Source organism: Mustela erminea, chromosome 1 (genome assembly GCF_009829155.1).
Source record: "Mustela erminea isolate mMusErm1 chromosome 1, mMusErm1.Pri, whole genome shotgun sequence".
Taxonomy (NCBI): domain Eukaryota; kingdom Metazoa; phylum Chordata; class Mammalia; order Carnivora; family Mustelidae; genus Mustela; species Mustela erminea.
Window position 1 is genome coordinate 205,256,048 of NC_045614.1, and position 23,511 is coordinate 205,279,558.

The window sequence follows — 23,511 nt, forward strand, 5'->3', positions numbered from 1 at the left end:
GAGATTGCCTACAAGGGCCGAGGGAGGTGTCAGATATGTCCCAGGTTCTGCGGGGAGCACGATCAGTCATGACATGCATATGCTTAGTCCACTTAAGTGAGACACTTTAGGTTCTTTTGAGAGGCTGTTTGTTGTACTACTGGGGTCCCTGGCTCCTCTCTCCTTGGCTTATCTCCCAAATCTGTATCTCACAGCAAATCTCTAAGTTGGCTGAGAACTTCTGAAGTGATCTGTCACCCCAAACTGCCTAAACAGGAGGGCTGAGCCAAGAATAAATTCTTTCTGGGATTTGAGGTGAGTAGTGAGGGCTCATATGTGTGCTGACAGCAGCTTCAAAGTGAAGGTGTGGGAACTGCTTTTGTTGTGGTTTCCTTGAGAACCAGCGTCCCTTTAGGTTGCGGTGTTGAAGAGTCCAGAGTCCTCTTTGTTGAAGTTCAGGTCCAGTTCATTTGCTCCTGGCGCTCTGGGAGGCTCATTTCCCTGTTTTCATGCACAACCTTTTAGTAATACTGTGGGGAGGCAGTACTGCAGTGACTTTCTCTACTATGTGTTCAGCAGCTACTAACGGGAGACAAATACGGAGTAGTCGGGTGCTTGGTATGACTCCTCATTCTTCGTCTTACTGGTTTTTTGACCACAGCCAAGATACTTCTTACTGAGCCTCAGTTTCCTTATCTGTAAGGTTGGGATGATGTAAGAGCATCAGTGTCATAGGGCTATGTTGAAGAGTAGGTAAGGGAAGCTGTGTCAGCACCGCAGGCCTGTCCCTGGTACGGAATGATAGCTCGATGAATATTTGCTTTAGTGTTTTAGGATAGTTTCTTGAGAGACTTAAGCATACTTATGAGCGACGTCTAATGGGAAAAAGCTGGCATAGAGAGAGAGTTTGGACATACGTGAGAAGGGAGTGTTAGGGGAAGGTCCTGGATTGAAGAAGCGAGGGTGCTGTGAGGTCGAGAGCAGACACTGGGGACTGTTTTCAGTAGGAGAGGCGGCCTGTGGAGGTGGTGGTGGGGAAAATAATTTCTGAGGTTGGATCCTCGTTGTGGTTGTCTACTGGGAAGGACACTTACTGAAGACAAAAGTGTCCACTTGGAAGGCTCTTGTGGAGAACGGGATATCAGGGCACACGAAAGAATTGATGAACAGTGCTGAGGCCATGAATTTATAGTGACCCCAGCCTGTGTGTTTTTATGATTTTGCCTGGCTGTGCAGAGGTCGCAGAATGACAAGATGTAAAAGTAAGATTAGTCTAGTTACAAGGGTTTGCAAGGCAGATGCCTGAAACGAATAAAGAGGCTGGGGACGTGGGTGCAGGGACAGAGAAAGGCGAGCTGTTGAGTCCGGCTTGTGGGGGGAGGTGTACATCGTCTTAGAGAAAGTGGAGGGCGGTGGTCTGTGTGGCACCACACACATGGGGCACGTGATCTCTTTGATAGTTCTTCCTTACGATTCCTAACTCTTAATTCCTTGTTTTGGTAAGTGAAATACTAAGACCAGTTGCAAAAGGGAATTCACTATTCTTTTGAATGGGCACAATCCAGAAGTTAAGTTAGTCCTAGTGCCTGTTTTGCAGTCGCCGTGATTTTATGTGGTGTGCTGAACCAGTGAGTGATCAGTTGTAAGCCTTAACCTAGGGCAGAGTTCAGCCCCATAACAAGACATTTTGTTTTCATTGACTACTTCTGAAGAACTCAACGTTTTAGCTGTATTGAGTACTTCAAAGATAAACACGTAAGTAAGGTAGAATTTATAGGTGAATTTCACATGTTTGTGACTAAAACAGCCTGTCCGTGAGGCAGAAGTCACCCGTGCTCTGGGCCTGGAGTGCCTGAACACCAGTAGTCCTCTTGTCTCCTCTCATTTTTGCTTGGTGTATAACGAATCTGGAAACAAGAAAGTTTATTCAGTCACTGAACTTTTGAGGACCTTCTTGTTTTAGGCAGTGCAGTAGTTCAGAAAAACAAAATTGAATGACAGGTGATACGTGTGAGGAGTTTCTCAGTCTGATCATGCCGTAGAGAGGTATGCATACACTCCTTGGGCGTGCTCGCCACTGGCCGTTGGGCTCTGGAGGAAGATACTAGAACCTCTCTTTTAATTTCTTACTTTCTTTTTTTTTTTTTTTTTTTTTAAAGATTTTATTTATTTATTTGACAGAGAGAAATCACAAGTAGACGGAGAGGCAGGCAGAGAGAGAGAGAGGGAAGCAGGCTCCCTGCTGAGCAGAGAGCCCGATGCGGGACTCGATCCCAGGACCCTGAGATCATGACCTGAGCCGAAGGCAGCGGCTTAACCCACTGAGCCACCCAGGCGCCCTAATTTCTTACTTTCAGTCTCTGTTATATAATAGATCATGTATAAGAATAGTACATGATTGAACTGTGTAGACATACATATATTGTGGCTATCTTTTTTGCTAGTAGTTTGTATATGATAAAAATGGTGGTTATGATATGTCATAATATTTAAAATACGGTGTATTTTAAAATACATACACATTTTTTGATGACTTATCTTTGAACATTTTCAGAAAACTAAGAGTTTCTGTGTATGGTAAATCATGCTCTTAATGATGAAATAGTTGTACTCTGTTTCCTCTATTTGTAGTGTAAAGTATGACTTGTTCTGTAAAAAGACTCGTTAAGATCTGGCTTGACAGATTTGAGTCTTTTTCTCAAGTCATTTCTTCCTTATGTTGGAGGAACTTTACCTTATGTAGAGTGTGTCTCTTGTTATAAAGCACCAAAGCCTCCTGCCAGCTGTCAAGTGTTGGAGAAGGGCGCATGGAGAATGGTGGGTCCATACGCCTGTTCTCCTGCCAGGCCCATCCCAAGGGTGACCTCTGGGGAACTAGGCACACACGCCCATTCATGTCATAAAGCAACAGGTTTGGGATCCCACCCAGAAACTTCCCAGATCAGTGAGTCTGTTTGCTCATTGGAGGTGTTTTGTCAGGGTGAAATGACTTACTTTCAGAGAACATAAAGTTCTTCCCTCCCTCATCCTGAGATCCTTTTTCCTAAAATTAGAAAAACTAACTAAAAATGGTGTTGAAGAACCTATTTTAAATGAAATAAAGTAATAAATATGTCTAGGTTCTCTAGGGGATTTTGTTTTCATTTTTGTTTTTGTGATGAGTAATTTCATTTATATTTGACACTGTCATTTTTAAAAATACTTCTAACAAGACTTTATTCAAGTAAAATCTTGCATATGTTTTTACAGGTTTGATGACGACGAGAAGCATGCTTTCACTGAACTTCCCGACACCATTTGTTATGCAGAATGTCTCTGAGTGAGATCGCGGTTTTTGCCTATGAATCTTCGGTGCACAGCACCAATGTCTTGCTCAGCCTCAATGACCAGCGGAAGAAAGACGTGCTGTGTGATGTCACTGTCCTTGTGGAGGGCCAGCGGTTCCGTGCCCACCGATCTGTGTTGGCGGCGTGCAGCAGTTACCTCCACTCGAGAATCGTAGGACAGGCCGATGCAGAGCTTAACATTACTCTACCGGAAGAGGTGGGAGAGAGGTCTTTGGTTCTGGAAGCTTCCTGATTTTAGTTTAACTGAACCTAATTAAATCTCTTTATGGTTTATAAATTTAAAAAATAAAACAGAGTCCTTGTCATGAGGCTGAGGAGCAGTTCCCAGGTTCTGCAGCAACTCATTTCTTTAACTTTTTTCATGGAAATTACAACATTTTTACATGTAGAATTGTTAGTTTTGGATGTTAGTTAACAATATTGAGCAGTTGAATAACTTTACCTACTATTACATTCTTTTTTTTCTTTTTTTGAGAGAGAGCATATGTGTGAGTGTGGAGCAAAGGAGAGGGAGAAAGAGAATCTAAAGCAGGCTCCACGTGCAGTGTGGAGCCTGAGGCAGGGATTGATTTCACAATCCTAAAATCCTGAGCTGAGCCAAAATCAAGAGTTGGTCGCTTAACTGACTGAGCCACCCAGGTGGCCCTATGTTATTTTCTGATACAGTGACCAAAGCAGGGCACAGCCAGTGGATTGTAGACATTGGGAGAGATCATGCTTAGAGTCATGGACACACTGTCTCACATTCTCTCCCTTTGACCTTTTCCTGTAATGGGAAACTGAGTGGGTTTAGGGTTCTAGAAATCATTTTAGACATGGCCTCATGGAAAGCAGGTACTCCATAAGTGTTCTACTGCCCCCCTTCTTCTTTCTTGAGATTGTTTCTGTGCATTGGTAAACCAAAGGTGATTTTGTGTCATAATTGTGGAGCTTGGTTTTACACATGTCTTTCACAGCAGCCTGTTTGGAGCTCAAGCATGTAAATGTTTCTGTCCTTGTTATGTCCTGCCTCCAGGAGACCTCTCACAGGTCTGCGAAGTGCTGGTTACACTCACTCTTACTCGAATAGAATAGCTTGCTTTTACTTAGTGAGTGAACGCAGCTAGAAGAATGTTGAGCCTTGGGACATTGGGACACAAAATAGCCGCTGTTAAGAGGAGTTTGGAGAAAGTATATAGAACTTTTTTGTTTATGACAGGTCTGTGTGGGCAACTCTCTCATGGATACTAAGCCTACATACAGTTTAGCTTACGCTGGTCACCCGTGCTTCCATGAAATTGTCGTTACAGTTTGGGGAATCAACAGATTGTCACTTCTGTGGCAGAGATCACTGAATAAGGCAATACCAAGAAAATGATAAAGGCCAACTGTAGGTTAGCCTTTGTTTTTAGAAAGGAACAACACATATCATAATGGCTGTGTTTACTGTCTTTACCTCATATGAGTAAAACTGTAATTCATGTGTCTTTATATTCATGTGGAAACTGCATAGGTATCTTAAATCATGTGTCACTTCCATAAAGTGGAGGGTATGGTTCCAGTGAATGGGGTATGTTAAGCATGCTTTTCCAGACTCCTAATTAGCTTTATATTTTCTAGAAGAATATTTTCACTTTCAAATTAAAAGACTGTTTTATCATGATCCAAGTAAGTTATTCATCTCTCTATTTCCCTTCTACTTTTCTTTATCTACTCGACTGCTTTCCAGTGATGCATTTGTTTTTATTTTGTATGTTAACAGGTGACAGTGAAAGGATTTGAACCTTTGATTCAGTTTGCCTACACTGCCAAACTGATTTTAAATAAGGACAATGTGGATGAAGTGTGCAAGTGTGTGGAATTTTTAGGTGTACGTGACATTGAGGAGTCTTGCTTTCAGTTTCTCAAATTTAAATTTTTGGACTCCACTGCTGACCAGCAAGAATGCCTAAGAAAAAAATGCATCCCATCACACTGTCAAAAAGCAGACCTTAAATGTTCACTTTTGGACCAGAGGGATTTAGAAATTGATGAAGTGGAGGAATTTTTGGAAAATAAAAATGTCCAGACTTCTCAGTGGAAACTGCATAGGTATCAAGCAAATGCAAAAGTATCATCTCCTCTACAAGACAGTGCCAGTCAAACCTGTGAATCCATGTGCTTAGAAAAAGATGCTGCTCTGGCTTTGCCATCTTTATGCCCCAAATACAGAAAATTCCAAAAAGCTTTCGGCACTGACCGAGTCCGTACTGTGGAATCCAGTGTCAAGGACGTTCAGGCTTCTTCTGTTCAGCCGAATGAGACATCTGAAAATGAGTGTCTGGGAAGAATCCAGGACTGTGCAGATGTGCAGGTGACTTTAAAATGTGAAGAAAGTAGATTAGCAACAGAACATGAAGAAACCAAGAAGGAAGATCCTGCTTCTCATTGCCCGTCAGAAAAATCGGAAGTGACTCCTTTCCCCCACAATTCTTCTGCAGACCCTCATGGACTCTATTCTCTGTCTCTTTTACACACATACGACCAATATGGTGACTTGAATTTTGCCGGAATGCAAAACACAGCAGTGTTAACAGAAAAGCCTTTGTCAGGTACAGAGGTTAAAGAGGAGAAAACATTTGGTGAAAGTCAGGATTTACATTTGAAATCTGACTCTGGCCCCAGGGAAGACAGTAGCCTTGCCTCTAGCGATCGGAGTAGTGTGGAGCGAGAAGTGGCCGAACACCTGGCAAAAGGCTTCTGGAGTGACATTTGCAGCACAGACTCCTCTTGCCAAATGCAGTTATCCCCTGCTGTGGCCAAAGATGGCTCAGAACAGATCTACTCGCAGAAGCGGTCTGAGTGTCCCTGGTTAGGTATCAGGATTAGTGAGAGCCCGGAGCCGGGTCAGAGGACTTTTACAACGTTGAGTTCTGTCAACTGCCCTTTTATAAGTACTCTGAGTACCGAAGGCTGTTCAAGCAATTTGGAAATTGGAAATGTTGAGTATGTTTCAGAACCCCAGCAGGAACCTTACCCGTATGCTTGTGTGATTAGCTTGGGAGATGACTCTGAGACCGATACTGAAGGGGACAGCGAACCCTGTTCAGCCAGAGAACAAGAATGTGAGGTGAGGGGAAAATGTGTGTGTTGTTAAGTCCTTGTTTTACCAGTGTTAATCAGGGTTCACTCTCTGTCAGCTCCTGTTGTGCCACTAGGGACATATGAGCAGGCTCCGGCAGGGGGTTGGAAACCCATAGGCCATATGATCAGTACCAAAAGAGTGTGACCAAGTTTGAAGGACTTCTCTGTTCATATATTTCAAGCAGGTATATTTATGTTTGCCTTGGAGTGGATTCACACATTGGCTGTTTAATGGTTTAAATCGAATACCGCGTCCCAAGAGGGGGAAAAAAAAAAAAGAGTGTGACTGTTACATGGTAACTGCTGGAAAAATGCAACATATGTTCCTATCTCATTCATTGCCACAGGATCCCTGGACTAGTCACTTAGCAGTGACTTAGTAGTGACTAGGTATAGGAATGTGGCTTCTAATGCTGAGTTTTCTCTGCCTTAGTTTTTCAGAGCCATTAATTTTTTTCTTATTTTCCTTAGCCATTTCAGCCACTAATTTAATGTCTTAATAATTCGGCATGAGTTACATGTAGCTGGTATGGTATTAACCTTACCAAGCATGATCTGTGTAGTTTGTGTACAAATGTTTGTATTTGATAGCTGCTTTTTTGTAAAACATTACCATAGTTCCAGTGATAATAAATGCTTGTTGGGGCTTTATCATTTTCTTGAGTTTCTAGCTGTTGGATGACATGGGCTTAAAAGAGGGACTGAATTCTCTCCCTCCGCCCACCGCTGGCGTGGCTTGGAAGGGAGGTTATAGGTGACTGAATTTAAGAAGCAATATGTACGCATGAGATATTTCTATAGATTTATTTATGGCATTTATAAACCCAGTGTTTGAAACTATGAAAGTAATATTAAGAAAAATAACATTTAAGAAATCTAAAACATTTTGTATAACTAGTTTCTCTAAGTTTGAAAGACAAATTAAGTAGGTTTCCAGAGAAACTTGATCAGTGTTTTGTAAGCATTTTTGATATCATTAAATTGACACACAGTTTATTAAAAAAAAAAAAATCCTCCTTTTTCCAAATTTAAGTATGTTGGAAATGACTTTAAAATATTCATAAGGCTTTTCTAACCATTCCTATACTGGAAAGTGAAATGTGTAGATTTTTAAGTTGAGTTATATGAAACTACTGTTCTCTTGACAGAAAACTTAATTTTCTGAAATGCCTTAGAAATTACTAGTGTAATTATACCAGTGTTCAATCAGTGCTACCCAGTAGTATAAGTGAAAGTATAAAATAGATTTTTTTTTTTGGTTTGGTTAAGCACATTAAAAACACTTTAAAAAGAAGTTTAAAGATATTTTTGTGTTATTAAAATACCCTAGTAAAAGAACTTAAATTCTCTTTATTTTAAATACATGAATATTTGTGTTAATATTTTTATTTGCTAAAAAAATATGCTTCTCAATTTTCTTGTTTTCTGAATGCTCTTAAATAATCTAGTAATATCAAATTATCAGTCATTTTTTATAAGGGGTTATATAGAAATTGGAAATAGAGGTCTTTCTTTTTTAAGTTTAAATAAAATTCCCTGGAAAATATAGATGTGTATCTTCCTCTTCCTAGATTTAAGTGTAATTCCATATTATGGCAACAATTACTCATGTTTATTTTACATTCTAGGTAAAACTGCCATTTAATGCACAGCGAATAATTTCACTCTCTCGAAATGATTTTCAATCCTTGTTGAAAATGCACAAGCTGACTCCAGAACAACTGGAATGTATCCATGATATTAGAAGAAGAAGTAAAAACAGAATCGCTGCACAGCGCTGTCGCAAGAGGAAACTTGACTGCATACAGAATCTTGAATCAGAAATTGAGAAGCTGGTAAGGATACAAGTTTCTTGCTGCTTAAATTCTACTAAATTCATTTATTCTTTCTTTTTTATAGAGGAAATCGCTGTTTCAGTTCCCAAGTCAGCTATAATGCTCAGTGATACGTTAATTTCAATATTTACCAATTATCATTTTAAGAAAATAAATTATATGACATTTTCAGAAAGTTTAAGAAATGAGAAAATAAAGAGTTTTCATAGACTGTTTTACTTATGTGAGAATTCTACATTTTTAGGGTGTTCCGCTATAATATGTAAATTGAGAACTATTTCTGGGTGGTTTTTTAATGATAAACAAATTACGGGTAATTTTACTGACTGCTTAATTCTTTTAAAAAAGATTTTATTTATTTATTTGAGAGAGAGAGAGTGCATGCATGAGTACAAGATAACGTGATGGGGGCTGCCCACAGAGGCAGAGGGAAAAGAAGGCTCCCCACAGAGCAGGAAGCTCAGTGATGTGGGGCTTGATCCCAGAACCCCAGGATCATGACCTGAGCTGAAGGCAGATGATTAACCAGCTGAGCCACCCAGGTGCCCCACTGTCTACCTAATTTTTAGTATTTGGGTAAAGATTAAAGAAATGATGAAACACTTTAATCTCTTTGTGCAGTGTTTGGTGTCTATAAAAGCTAATAATGTTCTAGTTGTTGTTTATTTAAATGAACTGTAAACTTGAATAACTTGTTTTGGTTGCTACCAGAACAAAAAAAAAAAAACAACTTGGATCTTTCATCTAAGGGAAAAAACTCATATGCTGATATGGATAGAAATTTTAAGATCTAATGAGACTCTTAAGTAGAAGAATGCTTACTTTATTGAATCTTGTTATTTACTCCACCATCAAAATAAATTAATTGACAAATGGATTCATTTGCACCCAAGTTTCACTGTTCTCCTAATAGTTGGTGGAAGGAAGCACTGTATGAAAGAAAATAACTGTGATGGAGAAAGCGGGGAAACCAGCCCCTAGAAGTAGTAAAAACATTCTTTGAATATTTGGTTTTGAGTCTTTGTTAATTATTGGTGAACATTTAAAATTGTGATTGTAGCAAGTCTTCAAGCACAAACATTCTAGCTATGAATAATAATAGTGCAGCAACATTTTAGTAAATAGAAACAATCTGTCCAGGAGATGCATCCTTATTTTATGCTGTATCTGATTATTATGATAATGCTGTGATTTCCTCCATTGAATCCATCTTTGCCCTCATCACAGAAAACAAAACAAAATAAAAACAAAATAAAAAACCAATCTGTGCCTTTATATACCTTCAGAAGAGAGGAAAAATAAAAACTTACTCCTACATTGTGGTCAGTACCCTGTTTACCTGTTACAGTAATTTGGTACTGGCTGTAAGAAACAAACCATCTGAAGCATGAATGAATGACTTAATGAATGCATTTGTTGTAAGGATAGAGGTGTGTCCCATATAGAGACCAAAGAATGGAGCAGAGCTTGTAAGTAGCATAGAACGAGCAAGTGGAAAAGTGCCAAGAACCCAGACAGTCTAATCTCTCAGCTCATCTCTCTGCACCTGCCCACGTGGCACTCCGTGGGTGGCTCTCTGTGCCACCAAGGGAGGAATGGCTGCAGTGTGACTTCCGTATCGTTCACTCTCCTCCAGGGTCTAGTGCAGATGGAGATGACAGTTTTAGTTCTAAATTCCCAAGGAGGTGAGCATCTAGTTGGCTTATTTCAGCTCAGGTGTCCTCTTCTGTGATGAGAGAGCAGGAACAGATAGTGGCATTGTGGCTGCTGAGAGCCCCCCTTGGGCAGGCAGAGTAGATAGTCTGCCAGGGATCTGCTCACCCAGGTGTGCACCGGTCCGAGCTCGGCCCAGTTTCGTTCTTCTCCCCAGTATCACCGGAGAAGACATGCTAGTTTTTTTTTTTTTTTTTTTTTAGCAGAGTGACTTGCCTTGTGCTTTAGCTTCCTTGAACTCTGCCCCGTCCTTCATACTGCTCACCGTTCTAGTAATTTATCCAGGCACACTCCAGTTGCAAAGGGTAAGGGGCACTTGTAAAGTTCAGTCTTGCCACAGATCTCTCTCTCTGGTGAAAATAAGCGGAGAGTGTGCTACTTATTAGCTTATAGGACTAAGAAAGCTGGCCCTTTTCCTAGAAGTAAAATAATTTGAGCCTTAAGGTATTTTATTACATTAAGAAGTTTGCTTAGAATTTAGACCCTGGTTATTGGGTGATGTTATGGGTCTTGTTTTTTTGGTAAAGAGAGCAGGACCTATAGTAGTTAACAGCCACACTTCTACCACAAGTTTGTGTTTAGTAGTATGGAGAGCTGAGAATGTGGGGGACAGATCTGTTTGTTTGTTTTTAGATGATACTCTTTGGAAACATGGCCAGTAGACCAGCAGTATTTCCCAGTATTTATAGTCTGGGTGGTATTTTAGCAAACCTATTTAAGGGAAAATACTTGTTTCATAACTAAACAGCCATGTTACTATAGCCAGTATAGCCACTAACTGATTAGGTTAACATATAAATAAATGCTCAGTAACTGGTCTGGTAATACTCATGTGAAGGGTCCCATATTTCAGTAAGCTTCAGTCTTCGGCTGTTGGCTATAAACTTTTTGTGCTTTGTCCTAAGAGTAATAGCATAATAGACTGGATGGAACAACACATGAAAGAAGTGTTTTGGTTACAGTAAGAACAGTGATTCTAAAAAGTCCTCAAGATGGGTCCACGGAATAATGAACATATATAAAAAACACTTTAATAGTCTGAGTGTGCTGGGAAAGCGTAAGGGTGATGTTAGTTCGAATTCAGTAAATTAATGAGCTGTATTTCTCAACAAGAAGTCCTGTCAGAATCTAACTGGAACCCTTGAAGAAAAAGAAAGATGTGTATTTATTTAAATTGATGGTAATTCTAACATTTATTTAAAATCTGATAGTGTATTAGAGGTTAGGTGTTGATTTGGCATTGCATTCACAATAAGGATTTTGATATGTATAATCTACAAACCAACCAATAACATGGCTTTTTTTTTTTTTTAAACCAATATACAAAGTTCAAGAATCATTCAACTTCTGTTTATATATTTGGCTTACAAAGCTCTTATCTTTATAGGATTCTTTGCAAGGTCTGTGTTTCTTTTTTTTCTGGAACATTAATTCCAAAGTTAGCAAATAATATGTTTCCATACCATTTTGGCCTCAAGGAAAGGTAACCCTGAAATCAAAGGAACTCGGCTTTTAAAGATTTTATTTACTTATTTGACAGAGAGAGAAAGAGAAATCACAAGTAAGCAGAGAGGCAGGCAGAGAGAGAGGGGGAAGCAGGCTCCCTGCTGAGCAAAGAGCCGATGTGGGACTCCATCCCAGGATCCTGAGATCTTGACCTGAGCCGAAGGCAGAGGCTTAACCCACTGAGCCACCAAGGCACCCCAAGGAACTTAGCTTTTAAAGAAAAAAATTACCAAAGTGTGTTTCTCTTAGATGGCATCAAATACTGATTGATATCAGAATCAGAATCTTCAGAAAAGCACTTGAATTAAGACATCATTTTGTTTCATTGCCGTTGTCCATTGTGAGGGTATAGGAGTACAGAGACCTCATCTGTCCTTAATGTTTGCATCTTATGGGGAAGATTACATTATTTTATTAAAAATAAACCTGTTTTAGCACAGGTTAATAATAAACCACATGCTACTGGCTGCTCTGCCCACATGCACACTGCCATCTCCAGACACACCCACGGGGCCCTTCTGGATTTGCCCATTGCCGTTCTGTGATACCTTTGAGCAGCACACGTTGAAATGGGGCTTGTGGACCATTGGCATCGGAGTTATCTGGGGATGTCCTTTAAAAAATGCACTTTCCTAAAAAAAAGATCAATAGGAAAATAAAATGCATGTTCCTTAATCCCACCCCAGAGCTGAGAGAGGGGCCCAGAAGTATGCATTTTATGTGTTTCCAGGGAAAATCTTTATGCCCATTTAAATCCGAGAGCCTCTTGCACTGGGACACAGAGTTCAGATGGAGGCTATGGAGTCAAATGGCCGGAAATTTTGTCTGACTACTTTGGTAGCTTTGGTAGCTCTGTGGCCTGGGGAAATTATTTTACCTCTAAAACCAACATTCCCTCATTGGCGATATGGGGATAAGGATAGCATCTCCCTCAGGATCGGTGCAAAGATCACATGCCAGTAGGGATGGGAAGCTTTTTGTATTACTCAGCACATGTCCAGGGCTCAACAAATCTTGTAGTATTTTTTTTTTTTTAAGATTTTATTTATTTGAGAGAGAGACAGTGAGAGAGAGCATGAGCGAGGAGAAGGTCAGAGGGAGAAGCAGACTCCCCATGGAGCTGGGAGCCCGATGCGGCACTCGATCCCGGGACTCCAGGATCATGACCTGAGCTGAAGGCAGTCGTCCAACCAACTGAGCCACCCAAGCGCCCCATCTTGCAGTATTTTTAAGTAAAAGTAGTTCTCTCTTCTTTCTCTTAGCATCTGCCAAGCATATTAAATGTTGTGCTGGGTACCAGGAAATCAAAGATAAACGAGAGGTAGTCCTTGCCAATAAAATGCGTGTATTCTCAGAGGGAGCCTGAGAATGTGTTCTCATGTTCTCATGTTTTCTTTAGATTTCGTCTTCCTCCCCTGCCTTCTGAAAATTTCAAGCTTTCAGGAAAGTGAAATGAATAGTGTAATAAACAACCTCATGTCAATTCAACAGTTATTGACAGTTTGTCACATTTGCTTCTCTGTTGGTCTTTCTGGGCAGATGTATGTCCCTGCTCTGGTTAGGCTGGTCTGTCTGTCTGTCTGTGTCTCTCCCTGACAGTCCGTTTTGGTCTCTTTCTAAGCACAGTTGGTTGATCTTGGTCTCACTGTCTTTTCTCTCTTGGTCTCTGTTGCTCTTCTTTTATTTTCTGAATCATTTAAAAGCCACCACATTATGACATTTCACCCCTAAATGCTGACACATGTATCTCCTAAAAAATAGACATTCTTAGATATCTTTACCAGTATTTTTATCCCACCTGAGAAAAAAATAAATCCTCAATATTATATTTACTCCCTATTCAGATTATGCTCATTGTTCCCCAGATATATTTCATATATACACTTTTTTCCCCAAACTAGGCTCCAGTCATCACAGAACACTTCTGGTTATGCCTTTTAGTCTCTCAATCTAGAGCGCTCCCCATCCCCCTTTTAAAAGCACAGTAATTTTTTTGAGGAGTCCTGGCCAGATTTCTCTAAATGTCCCACTTTTTTAATAACTGATTGTTTTTAACAATTAGTTTTAGCTCGTTCTTCCATTTTCACATAAACTGCGAAAGTTTACGATGTTGAAGTGAAGTGAAATGTGAACTGGTGTGTCCTCTCTGTTGTGTTGTGGGGGGGGGGGGCACGCGCTGGTAGGGCGGCCCACTTGCATAGGTGTGGATTTTCCAGGTTATGTTTTTTCCTCTGTAATTGCTCAGTAATCTGTGAAGTATTACTTAGGCCATTTAGGAGCATCCTGTTCCCCGCTACTCCTACATTTTTTGCTTTCTAGTATATGTTGGTGACCTTTACCATGGATGTTGCAAAATAGTGACTTTTCCAGTTCTGTCCTTTGTTCCACTCACACTCAGGCTTAATTGATACTCCTCTTTTCTTTTCTTTTCTTTTCATTTATTTATTTATTGGTATTCCTTTTATTTATTTTTATTTTTAATTTTTCGAAAAGATTTTTACTCATTTATTTTAGAGAGATAGAGCACGGTGGGAGAGGGAGAGGGAGAAGCAGGCTCCCCACTGAGCAGAGAGTCTGATGTGAGGCTCCATCCCAGGACCCTGGGATCATGATCTGAGCCAAAGGTAGATGCTTAACTGACTGAGCCACCCAGGCGTTCTGGTATTCCTCTTTTAAAAATAACTTTTCTTTCCTCCTGTTTTCCTTCCCTCCTACCACATTCTTTTAGTATCACTATGGACTTAGGGATTAATTTTTTCCTAATTTAATTTCTTACAGTCCATAGTGGTCATTAGCCTTTTTGATGTTGATATTTTCTCAAACTTGGCCAAAGAGAGCCTCCCCCCGCCCACCTTAAGCCAGCTGCTGTGTCCTTTTGACATGACCCCATTAGTGGTTCTGTGCCCCCTGGAGTAATATGTCACAGGCTTACCTTGGATCTCCTGTGTCCCAGGATTTGGAATCATTTCTTCAAAATTCCCTGATTCCTTTTAGCAGGTATTAAACTTAAGAAAGCATGCTTTTTGCTGGAGTGTGTTGATCTGGGAAATGTGTGTGTGTGTATGTTTATGTGTAAAATCATGTGTACATTCAGTATGTTTATCATGCTTTGATAAATAAAAGTAAAAATATAATAGAAATCACAAGTTCATGTAGATATTTTCAGTAAAAATTTCATAGTGTAGAGCTTTTCTCTTTGCTTCTGTGTTTGTCTTTTACCTTTTTCCATTACAGGGAAAATCTTGGCTCCCGGTTATATTAATATATTTTCTCTTTGCTTTATGCAAATATATTTATAATATAATGACTTCATATATATAAGTATAGGGCAAACAGGAAATATTTTGTTAAAGTAATAGTAAATATAATTATATGTTAGTATAAAGTAAATAATAAATGTATCATAACTATATTAGAATTATATGTTAAAAATACATAATTATATATTATATGTAATAGTCACAAAATTACAGCATCAGTATTACTATTAACAATAAGCAGATGGAGTAAAATTTAAGATTTGTTTGCCTTTTTTGTCCTTAAATATATTCCATACTATTGAAATTTAAAAGTTTAAAAGTTATTTGAAGTAATTTTTTGTCTGTGCTAGCAATTTGATATATGATAAAATTAATTTGTTTCTGTTTGTATTTATTACTGTGATTTGCTTTTCAAAGTTTTTGTGTAATTTTCAAATATATAAAGCATTGATACGTTTCAGAAGTTAAAACTATGTTTTAAAAAAGCTGTACTCCAAAGTCTTGATCCCATGATTTTCCTATACCCTAGTCATAGCTATTTCCTTTGGGTAACTTTTTATTAGTCTCTGAATTTTTTCCTTGTGTTTTTTTTTCCAAAAACAGGTTAGTATTTTATGTTTACTCTTAGTACCCTTTCTCCTACTAAATATTCTATATGTACTTTTCTGTATTTCACTGTTTTCACTTAAGAAGTGGTTTACAGGAAATACTTTTTTTAGTTCAAAAAGGTTGTCATTCTTTTTTTTTTTAAGATTTTATTTATTTACTTGTTTATCTGTTTATTTAGAGTGGGATGGGGTGGAGGCAGAGGGAGAGAGAGAGAGAATCTCAAGCAGACTGTGTACTGCGCTTAAAACCAACTGTGGGGCTCGATCCCATGACCCTGAGATCATGACCTGAGCTGAAGTCAAGGGTCACACACCCAACTGACTGAGCCCCCAGGTGCCCTGAGGTTGTCATTCCTTTTACAGCTCCATATATTCAGCTGTGACTATAGCACAGTGTCCATACCAGTTTCTTATTGGTGGACATTTGGGACACTGCAATGAATAACTTTGTACATTTTTGTGTGTGTGTGCGTTTAAGGAGATGTGTCCTTAGGGATAGATTCCTAAAAGTAGGATTGTTGGATCAAGGGTAAATACATAGTAATTTTGTTAGATATGAATAAATTCTGCTTAGTAGAGGTTGTAGCATTTTGCCTTCCCACCAGCTAGCTGCATCTGTGTATCTGTCTGCCCACAGCCTCAGCAAGGAGTTTGTCCTCAGCTTTGGGTTTTTTTCATCTGATCGTGACAACAATTGGTATCTCATGGTGGCTTTTTTTTTTTTTTTTTTTAATTTATTTGACAGAGATCACAAGTAGGCAGAGAGGCAGACAGAGAGAGAGGAAGGAAAGCAGGCTCCCTGCTGAGCAGAGAGCCCGATGTGGGGCTGGAACCCAGGAGCCTGGGATCATGACCTGAGCTGAAAGCAAAAGCTTTAACCCACTGAGCCACCCAGGCGCCCCCTCATGGTGGCTTTTATTTTTGTTCTCTTATGAGTGAAATTGAGCATTTGTATTTATACTTTTTTTTAAAGATTTTATTTATTTATTTGAGAGAGATAGTGTGAGAGAGAATGAGCACGAGAAGTGGGAGGGTCAGAGGGAGAAGCAGACTCCCTGCTGAGCAGGGAGCCCGATATGGGACTTGATCCTGGGACTCCAGGATCATGACCTGAGCCAAAGGCAGTTGCTTAACCAACCCAGCCACCCAGGCATCCCGAGCATTTGTATTTATACTTTTAAGGGCCACTTGTATATTTCTCCTGTTTATGTAGAGGCTTTACATCATAAGGAACCATTAATCACCATTTCCTAGTAGTGAGTACTCTTTAACCTAAAAAATTGTCACTGTCAGCTAGTCCTTTTGGTGCCAAAGTCTTTTATCCCTTATCTTTATTGGATGAGTTATATTTAAAATGTATTTTTTAAACTTCATGTGTTTGAATATTGCATACTAGCTGTTGAAAATGTGGATTTGAATGTAAATTTGTTGTGATAAAATGTGGAATGGCACCAGGATGCCAGTTTTATTTTTCTTATAGATCTGTGTTTAAAGCCACAGTACCTCAGACTTGTGCTTTATATGATTGTATTACAGGAAAATTAAAATATATTATATAAATAGGTAGAAAAATAAGCATATAGTAGAAGTAGGTAGAGAAATTAAAATATATGGTATACATAGGCAAAATATATTGTAGAAATAGGTGTATTGTACAAATGGAAATATAGAATAGGTGTATATAGGAGAATTAAAATATATTGTAGAAATAGGTAGAATAGGTAAAAAATATAGTTGCTGGTAGAGTATGTTTGGGAGGTAGCTTTAATAAGATACTATGATGCAATTAAGTTGAATTATTTTCATTTAATGAATATTACCAAAGTAAATTTGTGTTTTAGAATTAGAGTGAAATGGAAAAATCTGTAACTGCCTGGAAACTTACCTGTGTGGGAGTTTAAGTGCAGGGGAAAATCTGGGAGCATTTAATCATGGTAGAGTTCCAGGGTTGTACCTGTTGATTTTAGTTGTAAGCAAGCCATTCCGTATGGGACACACACAGAGTGTCATCATGTCACCCGTTATTTAGCGGGGTAGGAGTAGGGAGAATGTTTAAGGTCATATCAGTGTTTATCTAAAGATAATGATGTTATTAAGTATTTGTCATCTTTCTAGTATCTGTAGGTTTAAAGTAGCCATTCTCATTTCTGGGAGAAAGCTTAGAACTCATGGTTTTGCTTAGCCATGTTTAATTTAAAAGACCAATCAGCAGATAACACTTCATCTTTCGGGGGCGCCTGGGTGGCTCAGTGGGTTAAGCCTCTACCTTTGGCTCAGGTTGTGATTCCAGGGTCCTGGGATTGAGCCCCACATCAGGGGCTGGGTGGGGGGTCTGGTTCTTCCTCTCTCTGCCTGCCTCTCTCCCTGCTTGTAATCTCTCTGTGTCCAATAAATAAAATCTTTAAAAAAACAACAAAGAAACACTTCATCTGTTTCTGTTTAGAATGGAGACTCATTCAACTTCGATAGAGGAGTCCGTGGCTGAGTATTGTGACTCAGGAAAAATACTTCTTATTTTCTTCTAGAAGCTTGGTTGCCATCCTCATTTGGTTTGGCTTTTAGGAGGCCATAAAAAGAAGCGGGCACTGATCGCATTAAATATATTCCTTCTTGGGCAGGTAGTGGTATGCCCTGTTCTTGCCCTCTTGGTACCTGTAGATTCATTTTATCAGAAGCCTACAACTGGCAAACTTTGTGTAACCAAAAATATACTGTCAAACACTGATTTTGGTTTTATTTATTTACTCATTTATATTTAAAAAAATTTTACATTCTTGACCTGTACCTGTCTTTTCAAAACAGAACAATTCTATAAAAATATGAACAAACTAGAGAATACTTGATGATATAAAATTGAGTACTTTGGGGTGGTGGGTGGCTCACTTGGTTAAGCACCTGACTTTGGCTGAGGTCGTGATAACAGGGTCTTGGGATCCAGCGCCACGTCAGGCTCTCTGCTTAGTGGGGAGTCAGCTTGTCTCTCTCCCTCTGCCTCCACTTGTGCTCTCTCTCTAATAAGTAAATAAAATAAATTAAAAAAATACAATTTAGTACTTTATATTCAAAACATTAGATGGCCTTGAAATATTTAAAAACTATCAATAATTAGATTCATGTATAATTTTTTCAGAAAAACTTTTACGTAAAACCGTAGCAGCTCTTTCATATAAAGTAAATTTCTTTTTACCATTTTAGCTGTTTTTGCTCCAGAATAGAATCCATTTAAAGGATGGTCATTGTTGATTATCACTCTGAAATAAACGGTCTGATGTTAGCTTCCAACCTCTGCTCTCCAGGGCCTGCCAGTGAGCAGAAAGTCAAGAGTGTGTCATTAAGTTGCATAGGAGAAACCTTGGACCTATCAACATTTATTTACTCTTAATTTATAAATAACTTGATTATTTGGTTTCCTAGCTCATACTAGGTAAGAAGCAATGCAGTGGTTGGTAGAATAGGAAGGACAAGGTAGGACCTTGATGGAAAGAGACAGCATCAGCAAGTGATGGTGGACAGGAAGGCAGGAACCAGGAAAACTTTTGAAACATTCTGTGGTTGGATCTTTCCTGTCGGGATAAAAAAAAAAATAAGTAGTAATAATAACAGCACCAAAAATAATAATTAAAAAGCATAAAATTCCTCCCCAAACTCCTCATATTTGAGTAATTCACTCACTAGCTTTGTGACTCTGAGCACATTAAACTCGGTGTCCCATCCGTGAAATGGGTTCATTAGTACTTAAATCAGCAGAGTCATTGCATGAATGACAGATGAGATTGCATATCTGAAAGCATTTAGCACAGTATCTGGCATGAACTCAATGTTCAGTGATTTGAGTTGCAGTAGTTATGAGGACTGCACTTGTATTTTTGGTTATATTCCGTCTCAAATGTCAGGCCCACATTTGTTTACAATCTGCAAATCCAGAAAGCTCTGAACACCCAGCAAGTTTGTCATGAAGTATTTGATCAGAAAACTGATGTAGGCTGACATCGGGCTGTGTCCTTCTTTCTCCCACGTTGTGCATAATTTTATATTTTAATGTGTTTTATCTAGAAATGTGAAGATGTTTGACAGTGGGGGTACTGCCCCAGACCCTGCTAGAGGGATTATGTGTGCATCCACTTTGTCTTCCTAAAATCTGAAATATTCTGAATCCCGTGATACATCTGGGCCTCAGAGTTTTGGATGAGGGATCATGGGCCTCTGAGGTACTTAGTAGATTTTTGGATTGAGTTGAAAGTAAAAATTCTATGTGATCTTATTTAATGAGAAGACGACAGTAGATACGAAATGTTTGGTTACCTTAGAAATGTGGATTGAGCTACTAAACACGAGTCATTGTCTCCTTCCCCTCCCAGCAAAACGAAAAGGAGAGCTTGTTGAAAGAGAGAGATCACATTTTGTCCACGCTGGGCGAGACAAAGCAGAACCTCACTGGACTGTGCCAGCAGGTCTGTAAAGAAGCAGCGCTAAGTCAAGAACAGATCCAGATACTTGCGAAGTACTCCGCTTCAGATTGCCCGCTCTCACTTTTAATTTCTGAAAAAGAAAAAAGTACTCCTGATGGTGAACGTGTGTTACCGTCCCTTTTGAGTTTACCCGAGGGGCCCCCAGCAGGGCCACCCGCCTGCGAACCAAGCGCTTGCCACCCCAGTGCACAGAGCGGCGGGTCGGCGGGCTCTGCGCCCGGCCAGGAGCCCCGGGCCGCTGCCAGCACTGCGCCTGAGCAGGCCGGGCTCGGAGAACCGTGCCAGCCGGGGGGAGGCATCTCTGATTTCTGCCAGCAGATGACGGATAAATGTACCACGGACGAGTGAGCTCGCATTCCCGTCCTCACGCCACTCATCTGCTGCAGTTTCAGTGTCTTAGATGCGTAAGATGGCTTCTGTCTCTTAATGATACTGTTTTGTGCCCCTGGTAGTTTGCTGTTAAGGGAGTTCCTCTGCAGTCAATCCTGATTTTTCTCTGATTTCCATGAGATGCAGAAATTACATGCCTCCTGGATCCCAAAAAACCACCTGTGAAAAAGCAGTAAGGCTTTAAAAGCTCATGTTATTAAGAATAATAACAGTGAGTAGTAACTTCCCAGCACGCAAAATAAGTTTGGGAATGAAAGCAGCGTATCAGTCCACAGTCTTACAGCCTGAAACGTCTACAGGGCTCCTCCTGAAGAAGGAGCCCGCAAAAGTGTTGTCATCTGACCTTTCTGCACTGCACTGGGTTTAACAGAAGATGCCTCCCCGAGTCCTGCTGGTGGAGCTCAGTTCTGCCTCGAAGTCAACTAACTGAGAAAAACTTGTGTAGAATCGCAGTGTGAGAACAACACTGTCTTTCCTGAATCCTGGAGCTCCGCTCTCCTCCCACTGAAGCCAGGGATGGGTCGGCCTACACCGCGACTGCTAACTTCCGCTGGAAATGGGTAGGCGACAGCAGCATGCGGGTGGCCTGAGGCAGAGGCTCCTGCTCTCCGTCGGTGTCAGCTGCAGAGATTCTGGCTGCTGCAGCAGGAGGTGTGTGCTCCCTCCTTTCTTCGCCGCAGTCTCTGCCACATCTAGGTCCATGACGGACGTCCCGGCGTTCTCCTTTTCGAAGAAAGAGGACTTGGGATACAGTGGCGTGAGGGATGCGTTGGCAGCATTGTTGTAGCCTCCCTAGACTCCCGGAGAACTTTCCAGAATCCAAGGCTGTCGGTCTTTCCAGCAGAGGTCACCCGTGCATCTTTCCACCACGGGGAAAGACGGCTGCTGACACTGATCAGGAGCAGCAGTTTGTTTTTCCTCCTATTTTTGAAGTCCCGTGGTTTGCTTGTACAAAGCATTATTGGAGATAAAAATGTATCTGCAAACATAAAGGTTTGTGAAATAGGATGAAACTCAATCTTGTTCCATTGTGGGTTTGAATTTGGGAACCAGAATTAATCTTTTTTCCCCAAATCTGGTATATAAGGGCACACCAGTCATTTTGACTTGGGCATTTTGTAATCCGTCCTTGCACTCATTCAGTCCTGTTTGAAAATAAAGTTTTTATAATCTCAGCACGTGCCCCATAACATTTTGCAGTGGTTCCTGGCCATTCTGATGTTACAGGCTTGTTTGAGAGTCAAATAGACCTATAGATTATGAACCTTCTCAACAATTTTTTCTAAAAATTGCATATATTCACGTAGGCAGAAGCATTTGCAGAGCGGAGTTTTAAAGGGTACACAGGAATAATTGACCGTGTTGGACTGGAAAGTACTGAATTTCACTGAGATCAGACACCCGAGAGGCTTTAACCGCTTGCATTCTGAGTCTAGTGAAGTCACCTGGGTAAGCTGACCCTGGAGACGAGCATCCATCCTGCAGGAGGGAGTCTGAAGCAAGCAGACCTTTGTCCTGACAGCTTATGGGGACCAGACTTACTACTTCCGAGTAATTTTGTCAAATGTTTATCCTTTTCAACGGGGAGGTGGGTGGCTGGGGGAGATACTGCTAGTGTATTTTCAGTGGTTGTATGTTATCTCTGTTACTGACTTAGTTGTAAGAGAAAACTAGTTGGGCTTGCTTATTTTCTAGAGGCTTTTATAAGTACCCTTAAGAACTCGTCAGGGAGAGGAATTCTATGATAATGCATCCTGTGCTGCACAGACTTGTGTGTGTATGCCCTATCTATGTAATATCCCCATGTAGCTATTTCTTTGATACTTGTAATTTTAAATTTTAACTTCAAAATATAAAATAATATAAAAACTTTTCTGGTTTACAAACTGTAAAATCTTTTACAAACCAGTGGAATCCTTGATTTCCTACCTCAGTGTACACTCAGCTGTTTGTCATATCAGTTTGTGTATGTGCAAATGTCACATAACCTTTTGCTTTAACAGCTACTGTAAATAACTGCTTTGAAAGGTTACTTAATATTTTATGATACAACCCAGTTGTCTCCAGAATTTAAATATGATTTTTAAGACACTTGGTTTAAATTTCTCTCTGCATATGAACAGTTCAGCATTAGGGGTTTATTTTAATGATATTCTGTTTATTGGCCAACTGTAATATTTTGTAAAACATAGCATTACTTTTAATAGCCAGCATGTAATACAAGTAACTACACTACCTCATACCTACATGATTTTCACATTGTAATACAGAGGGACAGAGAGAAAAAGATTTTATCTTTGTTTTTCGGCCATAAGGTGGGGAAGTTTTCTATATATTGCATAGCATTACACATTTATGCCTATTTTAACATTAACTTCTAAAGAAGTTTTTTCTAAGAAAGTTTGTTTTGATTTTTTTTTTTAAGGCTGCCGAAGAGGACAAATGACAGGATTATGTATATACAGTGTATATCTTTTCCTTCATGCAGAATTTTGGAAAGGTTGTTTTCAGTTTGTATATGGCATATTTACGTGATCATTGTTCCTTATTTTATTAATTGGCCTTCTCAGTGCTTGATGATTTTCAAGACATTTATGTCTGACTCAGTAAAGTAACATTACCTTAAAATTGCTTTCATTGTTTGAATTCTACAGCTATAGCAAATAATCTGTTAAATTGTTACATCCAGATCAAATACGGTTGTAAATTAAATCTTGGTTCTCCATCTGTAAATTTAATAACATAATTTACTGTAGCTTAATGCTTAACCAGTTTTAAATAAGGAGTTAAATATATTTGATGCAGTAGACGATACAGGTTGCATGTGGACACTTAGCCACATTAACAACTTGGGAAAAAAAAAATCAAACAAATGGCAATGCTATAATGAATTCTCAGGTGAACTTTTTTCAGTTTTGAAACATCTATTTTGAATCTGTAAATATTTTAAGTGTTTTATTAGGCATGTAATAAACTATTCTTTGAGATCTATTGGGCAGTTTGAAAATTTAAAGCCATAATGGAAAAGTTGGCATTCTGATGGTAAATAAACGGAAATAATAACATCTATTGATTTTTTTGTATCTTTCACAATATAATTTTCTAATAATGCAATAAAACCATTAAATTTATATATCCATTTCCTGTTAAGGTCATGATTCATTAAAAGTCAACTTTTATAGTATTTAATTTGCATTCTTCTTCAACGTGCTTATCCAAATGTAGCAAAACCATAAATGTTAGATATTGGTTGATAAATTGACAGATAATAAAATTATCTAAAATTGCCTCTAATTGAATAC

General features: G+C 39.4%; 1 protein-coding gene across 3 annotated transcripts in view; it reads left to right on the forward strand.

Moving 5' to 3' along the window:
- The window catches only part of BACH1 (BTB domain and CNC homolog 1), a 43,632-nt gene extending 20,357 nt beyond the window's left edge, over positions 1-23,275 (forward strand). For all 3 annotated transcript variants that reach the window (XM_032353628.1, XM_032353636.1, XM_032353646.1), the window contains exons 2-5: positions 3,229-3,522; positions 5,068-6,414; positions 8,057-8,263; positions 19,709-23,275. In XM_032353628.1, coding sequence (XP_032209519.1) covers positions 3,289-3,522; positions 5,068-6,414; positions 8,057-8,263; positions 19,709-20,167 — 2,247 coding nt within the window. In that variant the 5' untranslated portion in view covers positions 3,229-3,288 and the 3' untranslated portion in view covers positions 20,168-23,275. The remainder of the gene's footprint in view (positions 1-3,228; positions 3,523-5,067; positions 6,415-8,056; positions 8,264-19,708) is intronic.
- Positions 23,276-23,511: the final 236 nt, after the last annotated feature.